This window comes from Podarcis melisellensis (assembly GCF_964234715.1).
Source record: "Podarcis melisellensis genome assembly, chromosome: 13".
Classification (NCBI taxonomy): domain Eukaryota; kingdom Metazoa; phylum Chordata; class Lepidosauria; order Squamata; family Lacertidae; genus Podarcis; species Podarcis melisellensis.
Window position 1 is genome coordinate 39,185,594 of NC_138545.1, and position 14,473 is coordinate 39,200,066.

Below are 14,473 nucleotides of genomic sequence, written 5' to 3' on the forward strand. Positions count from 1 at the left end.
GAGTCTGAATCTAGTGTATCTTGCCTTGTTAAATCTCTGCTGGCTTTCTCTCACCAAAGAGTACTTGCCAAAAAACTGGGTCTTGGCTTCCCAGGATTTCTAACAAAGATGACTTCAATTAACAATTTCAGTAAGTAAGTAAATAAGTAAGTACGTACGTATGTACGTACGTAATTTTTTTAAACCCTCCCCCCTTTTTCTGCTGGTCATGGACAGCCATTTTAGGGGCTCTGCCCAATCTTTCCCACCTCCTTTCCTCAGCTACAGCTACTTTTTTCCGCTTTGTCTGCCACTCTCTGCCAGCTCTCACTTCTCCTATCAGTGTAGGATCAGATCTGCCTCTTAACTTGTGTGCAGAGAAGTTGCGTGGGAAGGAGCGGCACAGTGCAGGATTATATCCTCGTGTTTCCCTGCACACAAGTTACGGAGGGGGATATGATCCTGCACTGAGTGCTAGAAAATGTTCAGGGTACTGTGCTACATATCACTGCCCAGGTCTAATAAATTGTACCACGGGATAGGCATTACCTGCCAAGGCTTTAGCTTCTGAAACTCTTGCATCCCTCCTTTCACCACTGCCTTGAATTTTGTCCTAGGCAAGAACATGGCATGTAGAGCATGTGCTACGGCATAGACAGCATTATAGACACTATAGCTGTGGCTTGTTATGCTCATCTCAAAGCCAGATGAAGGGAGATCTTCCAGCTTCTCCTTTCCAGTGCAGGTTTCACTGGCCTGCTCCTCTGTATTGGAGTTTGGAAATAAACAGAGAAATACCTGTGCCCAGAACTGCTTGAGAAAACCATTTCCATTTGCCTCAAAAGGATTTTGGACCTGAAGAAAGGCTTTGAAACCTTGAACAACATTTGAATGAACTCTAAAGGAGAGGGAACCCTGGAAGAGTTGCATATCCCAGTTCATTTGAAAGGTCAGTGCTTTGAAGTCCAGTTGCGCTGTCAGAATCCACACCTTGCCCTCAAATGTCTTGGTTCCATTGTCCACTGCACCAAGTGCTACCATTATTCGCAAGCTAAGCATGGACTCTGTTTCTCCATAGACAACAATAACCTTGGCTTTATTCTCCATAATAACTTGATAAATTTGGATCCATTGGGAATACATGGCGTAATACTCAGTCAGATATGCCGTTTTCACGGTTCTCTCTGAGAAGGCCAGGCAAATGCCTTTCTGGGAAAGCAGAGTTTTCAGGGTGTGAATAAATCTCTCTCCACTGACATTACCTGCAGCAAGCAACCCAACCCACGTCCAACCAAAATGCAGAAGTAACTCAACAATCCCACTGTATTGATGGACTTCATTGGGCGCCATCCTATAGAAGGGAGTAGATTGGCTATGACCAGCATCCTCTGGAGCAAAGGAGCCATAAGTGAGCTAAAAGGAAATAAAGGCACAAAATCCATAAATGTAGAAGGACTGGGTATGTGCTTACAGGCCAGCCTGCCCAGACGTGAGATGAGGTGGTAGCCTCAGGGAGGGGGGCTCCAAAATGGTGGGGGCAGTCACAGATCTAGCCTCCATAGAGTCCACCCTGTGCTTGTAGGCTGTCCTCCTCCTTCTCTGCCACTGCTGCATGCCAGTTTTCCTACAATCCTGCAATACAGCTTCCCTTTCCTTTCCCCTCATCTTCCTTCCCCATTTCATCCCCCTTGATTTACTAGTGCAATTGGTTATAGATATAGGTATTTGGTTTCAAATAATCAGCTTGTCATGCGCTATCTGAGAAATTAATGGAATAATGGATTAGGGGTTCCTATTTTACCTGAACAGTGGGACAACATTTTAACTTCTGTAACAAATGTGTCTCTAGATTATAAACTATTTCTTATACACCAAAAGATAAAAGTTAGAATATACTGGACGTCGCTACATTTGTACAGAAGAGAATTCCATATCTACAATGCCATAGTGCTGGAGAATAAATAAGGATAATGCTTCTTTGAAACACATGTTTATGCGATGTCCAACACTTCTGATTTTTGGAGGAAAGTATTAGGATGAATACTAATATTTGAGGGGAAATAAAATCGTCAGATGATCATAGAGAATGAGTGTGAAGTCCCCAAGGCAGCATCTTACCTGAGGAATCTTGTAGATGCCCAAGATACTTGCCATTTGGAGAGAGGAATCAAAGTCTAATCCCCCAATAACTGCCACGAGGTGTTTCTGAAAGTTGCACTTGTAGTTGGGCATAAGTGTGGAGGGAAGATTCAGAGCAGCCCGGTATGTCATCCTTTCATTGAAGTAACTGTCATAGATGTGGAATCCTAAGGTGATATTAGGCAAGATCTTGGGGTTCTCATTGATCTCCTTGACAGCAAATACCAAGGCCAGGATATGCTGATAGTTCTTTGGCAAAATACTGCAATGAGAATTTTATGCTGTATACTTGGGATTATGCTATGCAATTTTCTTTTATAGAAATTAGGACCTCATGACAATTCTTCAACATTTTCATGCAAATTGTGCTCTGACATGCACATATCTACAAAGCAATTTCCTTAAAGAATTCATTGCATTCCACTTGTATACTTGTATACCACTTCCATTAATATATGCATATATATATTTTCACATTTTACCCCAGTATATGCATTTGGTATACATTGCTTGACTGGAACGGTGCACTGCAACATTTGGTGAAATGTGAAAGCACAAAACATACACATACATTCATCTACAGGTACTGATCAAATGAGCTGCATCAAAATGCAGAGAAGTAGATAGCCTAGCTTAATGCAGTGGTTCTCATCACTTGGTGGGATATGGGGAGCAGAGAGCACACCAAGAGGCAGCCTCTTCTCACTGACACATTCAGATCTCCATTTCCCTCCTTCCAAGCCAACGTCTCAGCTATGCAAAAGTCCCCCCCACCATTTATGCCTAGAAGGAAATCCCGCTGAAATCAGTGGAACTTGCTTTTGAGTAAGCCCGGTTAGAGCTGGGGAATGTTTTTATATCATCTGATTACTTAACACATGAAGTATTTACAAGATATCAAGAAGTTGATGGATAGGTAGCCTTTCTGTGAAGTCTTCTTCGCCAAAAGAAGTAAAGAGGTGAGAAGCAAGTCCGCCAATAATAAGATGACCAGGTTGGTAGTATTCATGTGGAATTCTGGACAGATCTTGGATGGTGCAACGAGTGGTATGTTTGCACACCATATGTGGCAGATGAAAGAGAAGAGGCACAATAAACAACAGCATACTGAGGCAAATACTATTTCTTCTCAGAAACACTCATTTCCATCTAGAACATATTTTCAATATTCTGCCTTCTCACAAACAGCACTTCTCTAACAATTCACAGATTAAAATCCTATTTTGCAACTCGACAAATAGAAAAGCAGAAATCCTTCCTCTGCCTCTAACCTCCCCCTTGCTTAGAATATCAGGAAGGGGTTTTTATACCCTTGTTTAGACTTTGGCTGGTATTCTCTGGAAATCCATTGAGACATTATCCAAGGGAGATTTATTTATGACAAGACTGGTAATTACCGATGAGGTAATAGCTAGGTCTCGTTACATCAGGAAAATTGAACAACTGGCAAAAAACATGTTGTTATAGACCTGAACAGAATAAAAACAAAATCGGTACAAGTAAAATATTATAATATACACATTAAGGTGGGTTGTAATAAAGAAAGGATATAAAATATCAGGAATATTTAAAATATTTTAAGCTAAGATATACAACGTGATATGTTGAAATGCAGAAGTTATGAATGAGTTGGTGGGCTGGGGAATAATGTAACAAGAATAAAAATTACCAGCCAAATTCTCTGCTTAGATCTGATTCTAACACTAAGTTAGACGTGGTAATGATAATTGAATTCAATATCCCACAAAAAAGGGATGGTACAATTTTGGTGGGACACTGGATTATCTGAACATTTGACCCAATACAGGTGAGTCATTGAGGGTATGGAGAAATGGAATAATGTTGATGTTACATGGTGTCTATTCCTTAGTTATATTTGTAAATAATTTTTATTGGATTTTTTGCACAATTTATTTCCACAACTATCAAAACCCCCCCACAAATTCCTCCCCTTGTCCCCATTCACAAAAACATTTCAAAACCTTATCTTTGAGGTTCTTTGGATCTCATGACTTCCATTACCTCTTCTGGTTCCTTATATTAACAAAAATTTTCTGCATTTCCTCACACATACTTCAAACACTCTTCTTCTTCTAATATTATCTAATTTTTGCTGATTGCTACTGTGTACAACAGTACAACATGATATGATGTGGAGAAAGAGACTATATTGTCCATATTCTGGTAAAATGAAAAACAGAGATGATAGGATAATTTACTACTTCCTTTTTATTAATTGCTCCTTACTGTTCAGATCCGGTCTTAACACAATGATGTAGCATTTTGGGGAAAAGATGGAACCCATTAAGCCAGCACTGGAGGCTAAGATGGAGAAGATTTCCACAGCCACCATGTATTTCCCCTTAGTGCTCAGGTACACTGGAACAAAGGAGATCCAAACACTACAAAACAAGAACATGCTGAAGGTGATGAATTTGGCCTCATTGAAGGTCTCAGGCAGTTTCCTGGCAAAAAAGGCCACAACAAAGCTGATAATGGCCAAAAAGCCCATGTAGCCCAGGACACAGTAAAACAGGGCAACTGACCCTTCATTGCAGCCTAGAATGATTTCCTTCATCACAGAGTGCATGTCGGAATCAGGGAATGGGGGAGAGGTTCCTAACCACACACTGCAAATGCCCACTTGGATAAGGGAACAAGAAATCACAATGGAGCTTGCCAGTCTTTTCCCCACCCACTTCCTCATTCGGGATCCTGGTTTGGTGGCCACAAAGGCCAGAACCACCGTGATCGTTTTGGCCAGAACACAAGAAACAGTCACTGTGAAAACAAGGCCAAAAGCCATTTGTCGGAGCAGGCAGCTCACTCTTTCTGGAGGGCTGAGGAAGATCAATGGGCAGAGGAAGCAGAGCAGGAGGAAAGTGAGGAGAGTGTAGGTGAGGTCCCGATTGTTTGCTCTGACAATGGGTGTGTCCTGATGTTTAATGAAGATGGCTAGGACCACCACTGTGAGGAGAGAGAGGGAAAGAGCAAACAATGCTAAGCTCATCCCCAAGGGCTCTTTAAAAGACAGGAAGCTGATGGTCTTTGGAATACATTGTGATTGTTCCATGTTTGGATAGTTGTCTTCAGGGCACCCAACACAATCTTCCATGTCTGGAAAGAAAACAATACTTTCAGAGTTCAGATGTGTTGGCAAGCTTCCAATGCTGCTAGTATGGAGCTTTTAGGGTTAAAGATGTTTCCAGACAAACCAGATTGAAAGTGATGCATGAGAACCCCACCTCAGCATTGTGTGCTGTGCTATATGGGGTGTCCCCATAAAATACATTGTGCAGTTTAAATGGAAAACAGTGGTAACCACAAATACAATTCTTCCTTGTAGTATCGTATTTTTCGCTCTATAGGATGCACTTTTCCCCCTCCAAAAATGAAGGGAAAATGTGTGTGCGTCCTATGGAGCGAATGCAGGCTCCTTAGCTTCAGCGATAGCAACACAAAGGCTCCGAAGGGCAGAGGGAGTGCTCCCTCCGTGCTCTGGAGGCTATGCATTGCTTTCACGGACATTATGGGATCCAATCAGAAACCAGGACGGCTTCTCTAACTCAGGAACATCCCTGGAAAATAGGGACACTTGGAGGCTCTGCCATATTAGCAATTATTTACCGATTTACTTAACTTTTCCAACAACTTCTAACGTGACATATGTTTGAAAAGCACATATCTCGTGTCTCTTACCCTTCTGGGATGAAATCTTGCCTTGAGGACATGGAGCGCAATCATAGCAGCAGAATGGTTCCCCCTCCTTCTTTTTCTTGCTGGAACCAGGAGGGCAATTTGGGTTACACTCAGAAAGGGGTGGAACCTGCCCATTTTAAGAAACACATAAACATTTTAGCACACAGAAATTATTAATGCTTTTGGCTTCATTTCCCCCCCAAGCCAGCAGTAGGAAGACACTAAACTACTGAGGACCAGACTATTTGTTTTGCTATTTGTAGTTTTAAAAAAGAATGCTGAAACTGACCGTCTGTGAAAAGAATGCCTGAAGGCTTAAACTGGGAAGGGAACTGGGAGTTCATTTTCACCAGCCCTCATCCCCATACATAAAATGAATACTTGTTCACCACCAACCTTCCCATACTGAGCAGAAAGTATTAAAAAGGCTGAACATGCTTTGAAGCCTCCCTATAATTTGGAACTTTTGTGAGGATATACTGCTCTGCCTCCTTTCTTTTAGCAAATGTTTTGTGCCACTGGGGAAGTGATAATTCTGTATTGATTTGTTTTGGCTGTTTGTATGTGATGCCAATAAAAGGCTTGATGATGATGAATTTGGAACTTTGTGTTGTTATCTTGGTCCCCAAATATGATGAAACTGTAAAGGAGTTCAGCCAAATGCTCTTAGAAGCCCCCTTCACACTTCCTGCCAAGCTTTTTGTCTTAATTGATGCATCTTCCAACATATTTTGTACTTCAATGTGTATTTTTCAAATGATTTTGGTCCATTTTTGAGCTGAGAACTAGATTCAGAGAAATGTGAAACCTGAAGGATAATTAATGATCCTTCCATCTGTGTACCAAGATACGAAGTCAATCAGTTTTCATTAAATTGTTGTGATATGAAATCCTCCTCCATCCCTAGCCCACATTTCCTTTTTCCTTAGGATACAAGTGGCTAATTTAAGCTTACACACACACACATACACACACACACACACCTGAATTTGCCTTTGGTGTCTCAGTTAAATTATAAAGTATCTAATGCCAAAGCTATGGTAACTTAAGGGACATGGGTGGCACTGTGGTCTAAGCCACAGAGCTTAGGGCTTCCAATCAGAAGTCTGGAGGTTCAAATCCCCACAACGGGGTGAGCTCCCATTGTTCGGTCCCTGCTCCTGCCAACCTAGCAGATCGAAAGCACGTCAAAGTGCAAGTAGATAAATAGGTACTGCTCCGGCGGGAAGGTAAACAGCGTTTCCATGCGCTGCTCTGGTTCACCAGAAGCGGCTTAGTCATGCTGGCCACATGACCCGGAAGCTGTATGCTGGCTCCCTCAGCCAATAAAGCGAGATGAGCACCACAACCCCAGAGTCGTCTGCGACTGGACCTAATGGTCAGGGGACCCTTTACCTTTACCTATGGTAATTTAGGTAGAATTTTTTTCCGGAGTGGAAGGAACTAAGTCTGGTCCTCCTGGCACTAATTGTTTGAAACAGCCTTGAAAAAAGGCTGAAAGCCCAGTCATAATTAGCTGCAAACTGGTCCATTTAAGCTCCTCTCTAGAAACAATCAAGATGTGAGGTGGGTAGTAACATGGTACAAGTGACGCAAGGAAGAAGAAAATGAGGAGGTGGATAAAGAAAAGTTTTTATCCCTCTCACATAACACTAGAACTCAGCGACCTCCAATGACGTCTACTGGAAGATTCAGGTCAAATAAAAGAAAGTGCTTCTTCAATCAGTATATTTAAAACTATGAAACTCACTCCAAAAGGAGGCGGTGAAGGTCACCAAGCTGGATGGCTTTAGTAGGGAATTAGAAAAATTAATGGAAGATAAGACTATCATTGGAAGAGAAGCTATCAATGGGTACTAGCCTTGAGGGAGGGTATGTTTCCATAGTCATAGGCATTATGCTGCTGAATACCAGTTGATGGAAACCACAAAAGAGGATAGTGGTCTTCTGATCAGAATTTCCTACAAGCATCTCGCTGGCCATTCTGAGAACCATATTTTTATTGATTCATTGATTCATTTATTTTCTGTACCACCCTCCATCTGAAGACACTTTACAATATAAAATCCTCTCTCTCTTTTTGGTTTAAAAATACAAAAATGCACAACAATTGAAACAAACAAACAAACAAAAACAGGTAAAAAGGCCATAGATGGTTTAATCTACCAATGGCCTGGGAGGAATGTTTGCACTTGGTGCTTAAAGATATGTAGGGAGATGCCAGGTGAACATCCCTGGGGAGCCCTGATTCTTCCCCAATCTAAGAAACTCTTTCCTCATTCTACAGTTGGTGACAAAGAACAGCTGCCCACAAATCTCCATGTCATCTGCTTCCTTCTCACCAAACAACATTTGGTGAGAAGGAAGTTCCCTGGGACAGAAAGAGCCCAAGCCAACAGCCACGTGCCATGTCCGGATACTGGACAAGACTGGCCATTGGCATTATCCTGGACTTGTTGGGCATGGGCCTGATCCATCAAGTTCATCTTATATTGAGTTTCCTGCATTGCCGGGGGTTGGACTACATAACTTCTGGGATGACTTCCAACTCTATGATTCTACTATTCTCAAGCAGTGTAGAGGAAAATGTTTGATTCTGGCTGGAAAGGCAGGTATGTGCTGGATTGATGATCTGTAAGTAGAATAACATTCTCTTTTCCTATCTCTCATAGATGTAGGAATTATGCCTCACCTGGTGAAAGCTTCTGTGCCACACCATTCTCTTGTCATCAATGGAAATCTGCTGGCCTGGAACAGCCTCCCCACCCAGTCTTCCAACCTTGACTCTCATGAAGGAGTTATTTGGAAAAGTGACCAGGTTGGTAATATCAAAGCCAGCTTCTACTTCCCTATTTGCACTAAAAGATACCATTTCCCCAGCAGAGTTGTTAAAGGAGACACTGCTAAGGAAGGGATGAAGCTGCATTGGAAGAAAAATAGAAATCATAAAGCAATGTTAACGTCTCTCCTTATTGGCACTCAGGATGCCTCCAGACTGTCAGTATATGCAGGTAGTGCTATGCAAACATAATCCATTCCTGAGAGTGTTCACATAGCAAGCTGACGATTTCCATTGTTTTCCATGGGGAAAATCCCAATGTATTCCCAAAAAAGAGGAAATGAGAAAAAGAAATCTATGCTTTTTAGGTCCCACTGGTTGTATACAGTCGTACCTTGTTTTGCGACCAGGATCCATTCTGGAGCCCTAGCCACTAGCCAAAAAGGACGCAGGGCAAAGCGCCACGTCTGCGCACGTGTGCGGAGCGGTTTGCGCTTCTACGCATTCACAAAGCGCAATTTAGCGCTTCTGCACATACGCAAGCAGCAAACCCAGAAGTAATCCGTTATGGTACTTCCTGGTTTGCTGTGGACGTTCACCGGAACGGACGCTAGGCGAGGCAGACATTTGCAGAGGTATTACTGTATCCCCTCCCAAAGGACCGGCCTCATGTAACCACCATGCTTGAGTCTGATTAATGCACAAAGTGGTTAATGCCATAGAGTAAGCTGTCCTACCAAACTTAGCCTAAGTCACTTTCCTTCACCTCGGGAGGAATTGGGTAACAAAGCCTTTTGTTCTACTCAGTCTACATGTGAATTCTGTGTGTGAACTACTCCCTATAGCCACATATTTTAACCAACCTCCTTTGTTTCTAACAAGAATGGAGTATAAATTTAGCGTTTCTATACCAATAGTTTAGGAAATTTTACCATTTTGTGACTGCTATATAGAAAAGCACATGAATCTGATCTTTGATTGTTGTGACTTACTAAATGTGTGGTCCATCTTTGTGCTAGGGAAGCAGAGAGTTTGGGGGTTTAGTGGAAAGGACACATTTATGGTTTTACAATCTAGATTTCCACACTTTTATTTTGCCAAGTTAAATCTCTGCTGGAGTTCTCTCAACAAAGAGTACTTGCCAAAAAACTGGGTCTTGGCTTCCCAGGATTTCTAACAAAGATGACTTCAATTAACAATTTCAGTAAGTAAGCACATACGTACATAAATAAATGTTTAAAACTCTCCCTACTTTTTTTGCTGGTCATGGAGAGCCATTTTAGGGGCTTTGCCCAGTCTTTCCCACCTCCTTTCCTCAGCCACAGCTACATTTTTTCCAGCTTTGTCTGCCACTCTCTGCCAGCTCTCACTTCTCCTATCAGTGTAGGATCAGATCTGCCTCTTAACTTGTGTGCAGAGAAGTTGCGTGGGAAGGAGCGGCACAGTGCAGGATTATATCCTCCTGCTCCCCTACACACAAGTTACGGATCCTGCACTGAGTGCTTGAAAATCTTCAGGGTACTGTGCTACATATCACTGCCCAGGTCTAATAAATTGTAGCACGAGATAGGCGTTACCTGCCAGGGCTTTAGCTTCTGAAACTCTTGCATCCCTCCTTCCACCACTGCCTTGAATTTGGTCCTGGGCAAGAACATGGCATGTAGAGCATGTGCTGTGGCATAAACAGCATTATAGATGCTATAGCTGTGGCTTGTTATGCTCATCTCAAAGCCAGATGATGGGAGATTTTCCAGCTTCTCCTCCCCAGTGCAGGTTCCACTGGCCTGCTCCTCTGTATTGGAGTTTGGAAATAAACAGAGAAATACCTGTGCCCAGAACTGCTTGAGAAAACCATTTCCATTTGCCTCAAATGGATTTTGGACCTGAAGAAAGGCTTTGAATCCTTGTACAACATTTGAATGAATTCTGAAGGAGAGGGAACCCTGGAAGACTTGCATATCCCAGTTCATTTGATAGGTTAATGCTGTGAAGTCCAGTTGCGCTGTCAGAATCCACACCTTGCCCTCAGATGTCTTGGTTCCATTGTCCACTGCACCAAGTGCTACCATTATTCGCAAGCTAAGCATGGACTCTGTTTCTCCATAGACAACAATAACCTTGGCTTTATTCTCCATAATAACTTGATAAATTTGGATCCATTGGGAATACATGGCGTAATACTCAGACAAATATGCCGTTTTCACGGTTCTCTCTGAGAAGGCCAGGCAAATGCCTTTCTGGGAAAGCAGAGTTTTCAAGGTGTGAATAAATCTCTCTCCACTGACATTACCTGCAGCAAGCAACCCAACCCATGTCCAACCAAAATGCAGAAGTAACTCAACAATCCCACTGTATTGATGGACTTCATTGGGCGCCATCCTATAGAAGGGTGTGGATTGGCTTTGACCAGCATCCTCTGGAGCAAAGGAGCCATAAGTGAGCTAAAGGAAAATAAAGGCACATAATCCGTAAATGTAGAAGGACTGGGTATGTGCTTCCAGGGCCGGCCGTCCCAGAAGTGAGATGAGGTGGTAGCCTCAGGGAGTGGGGCTCCAAAAAGCTGGGGGGCAGTCAGAGATCTAGCCTCCATAGAGTCCACCCTGTGCTTGTAGGCTGCATGCCAGTTTTCCTACAATCCTGCAATGCAGCTTCCCTTTCCTTTCCCCTCATCTTCCTTCCCCATTTCATCCCCCTTGATTTACTAGAGCAATTGGTTATAGATATAGGTATTTGGTTTCAAATAATCACCTTGTCATGCGCTATCTGAGAAATTAATGCTAGAAAGTTGGTCAAGATTGAAACTTTCCTTGTTGGGCCGAATTGCTGTTATAAAGATGAATGTATTGCCAAAGATGCTGTTTTTGTTTCAAACTTTACAGATTGTGGATAAAATGGAGTGTTTCGGGAGGTGGCAAAGAGATATCTCTAAATTTGTCTGGCAGGACAAAAAGCCCAGAATTAAGTTTAAAATTTTAACTGATGCAAAAGAAAGAGGGGGGTTGCCCTGCCGGACTTAAGGTTGTATTATGAATCAGCAGCTTTCTGCTGGTTGAAAGTTTGGCTGCTTCTCGAAAACACTGATGTTCTAGATTTGGAAGGATTTAATAACGCGTTTGGATGGCATGCATATCTGTGGTATGACAAGGTTAAAATTCATAAGACTTTCAAGAACCATATTGTTAGGAAAGCAGTGTTTAATGTCTGGACAAAATATAAAGACTTATTAGAAAACAAGACCCCAAGGTGGTTGTCGCCTATGGAAGCTAAGGCTCTGAAAAGACCCAATATGGAGGCCAAATGGCCGAAGTATTGGGAAATACTAGAAAAAGATGGAGATAATTGGAGGTTGCAGAGTATGGAGAAATTAAAAGACAAAGTGTGAGATTGGCTACATTATGCTCAGATTAAAGAGGTTTTTAAACTGGATAAAAAGATAGGATTCCAGGTGGAAAAATCGAAGTTGGAAACAGAACTGTTAGAACCTAAGACTAAGGTACTTTCAAGAATGTACAACTTGCTGTTAAAATGGAACACACAGGATGAAACGGTTAAATCAGCTATGATAAAATGGGCACAGGATGTTGGGTACAATATTATGTTTGCTGACTGGGAAAGGGTATGGACCACCGGTATGAAGTTCACGGCATGCAATGCCTTGAAAGAGAACATTATGAAAATGATATATAGGTGGTACATGACCCCAGTCAAGCTTGCAAAAATATATCACCTGTCTGATAATAAGCGTTGGAAATGTAAGGAAACTGAAGGAACGTTCCTTCACCTCTGGTGGACTTGCCCCAGGGTTAAGGCTTTCTGGGAAATGATATATAACGAGCTGAAAAAGGTATTTAAGTATACCTTCCCTAAGAAACCAGAGGCCTTTCTTTTGGGCATTGTTGGTCAGAGGGTGTTAAAGAAGGACCGAACATTTTTTATGTATGCAACAACAGCAGCAAGGATACTCGTTGCCAAATACTGGAAAACCCAAGATTTGCCCACGCTGGAAGAATGGCAGATGCAACTGATGGACTATATGGAACTAGCAGAAATGACCGGCAGAATCCGAGACCTGGGAGAGGAAGCAGTAGAAGAGGACTGGAAGAAATTTAAGGACTATTTACAAAAACATTGTAAATTGTATGAGTGCTAAGAAGGGTGCGAGACTGAAAATATCATGGCGCCATTAAGCTAGTGGAAAAGAATTTGAGAATGAGTGAAGCTTAAGAGAAAGATAAAATTTGAATAAATATCAAGTTTAAATTAGGGATCTAAGACTTAGATAAAAGTATTCAAAGTTAGGGACACAATATTGGAAATTTATAGAATAAGAATTGAAACAAGGTGATAAATTGCTGGTTAAAATTGTATAAATTTGGAACGCAGGAGCGAGAGATGTGAGGAAGTCCAAAAAGTGAAGAAAATATGGTTGCTAAAAGATGATAATTCTATTTTATTTTTTCTTGTTCTGTTTTCTGTTTCTTTTTTGTTATTCTTTCTATTGTATTTATAAAACCTTTAATATATATATATATATATATATATATATATATATATATATATATATATATATATATATATATGCAGGTTTTGGTGTCCTCGGGTGTCTTCCCGTGTAAAAGTTGGGGTGTCTAGGCGACGTTTCGACGAGGTCTCACTCGTCATCTTCAGGCTGGTGCTTTCGGCTTCTTGTTACTGGAACAGAGCAGGATCTCAGTGTTTGAGTTCCTATAAATACTGTTGAGGGGGTGTGGTATTTATAGGAACTCAAACACTGAGATCCTGCTCTGTTCCAGTAACAAGAAGCCGAAAGCACCAGCCTGAAGATGACGAGTGAGACCTCGTCGAAACGTCGCCTAGACACCCCAACTTTTACACGGGAAGACACCCGAGGACACCAAAACCTGCATTCCTGTACCCGTGAAAATCTACGAAAGCATATATATATATATATATATATATATGCAGGTTTTGGTGTCCTCGGGTGTCTTCCCGTGTAAAAGCTGGGGTGTCTAGGCGACGTTTCGACGAGGTCTCACTCGTCATCTTCAGGCTGGTGCTTTTGGCTTCTTGTTACTGGAACAGAGCAGGATCTCAGTGTTTGAGTTCCTATAAATACTGTTGAGGGGGTGTGGTGTATAGCCTCCAATGTTCTGGGCAGAGAGGAAGTTCCCAGGCTAGTGTGCCTTTTCTTCTTTTGTTCCTTAATTACTTGAGGGATATCTTGAGTGATTTCTTGAGTGATATCCTGAGTACCACTTAGGTGGGTCATTAGGTGTGGATTAGTTGCTAAAGTCTTTGTGTCTTGACCTCTTGAACTTTGTGAAGAGTTTTTCTGAGAAGATGGCTGTACTGCACTTAGTTGTGCTCTGGCTTGGCTTCGTGTATAGGGGCGAGCTGTGGTTTTGTGGCCTGTGTCAGCCAGATCTGTGTAGGGATTGCAGGGGGGTGCAGCATCCGGTGCTCAGAAAAACTCAGAAAAACTCTTCACAAAGTTCAAGAGGTCAAGACACAAAGACTTTAGCAACTAATCCACACCTAATGACCCACCTAAGTGGTACTCAGGATATCACTCAAGAAATCACTCAAGATATCCCTCAAGTAATTAAGGAACAAAAGAAGAAAAGGCACACTAGCCTGGGAACTTCCTCTCTGCCCAGAACATTGGAGGCTATACACCACACCCCCTCAACAGTATTTATAGGAACTCAAACACTGAGATCCTGCTCTGTTCCAGTAACAAGAAGCCGAAAGCACCAGCCTGAAGATGACGAGTGAGACCTCGTCGAAACGTCGCCTAGACACCCCAACTTTTACACGGGAAGACACCCGAGGACACCAAAACCTGCATTCCTGTACCCGTGAAAATCTACGAAAGCA

The 14,473-nt window shown here is 42.1% G+C and overlaps 1 protein-coding gene across 1 annotated transcript in view; it reads right to left on the reverse strand.

The window, feature by feature from the left end:
- The window catches only part of LOC309354041 (uncharacterized protein), a 182,937-nt gene that overhangs the window by 153,868 nt on the left and 14,596 nt on the right, over positions 1–14,473 (reverse strand). The window contains 4 exon segments of the mRNA XM_081883736.1: positions 2,098–2,285; positions 5,818–5,944; positions 8,510–8,737; positions 10,615–10,833. Coding sequence (XP_081739862.1) covers positions 2,098–2,285; positions 5,818–5,944; positions 8,510–8,737; positions 10,615–10,833 — 762 coding nt within the window.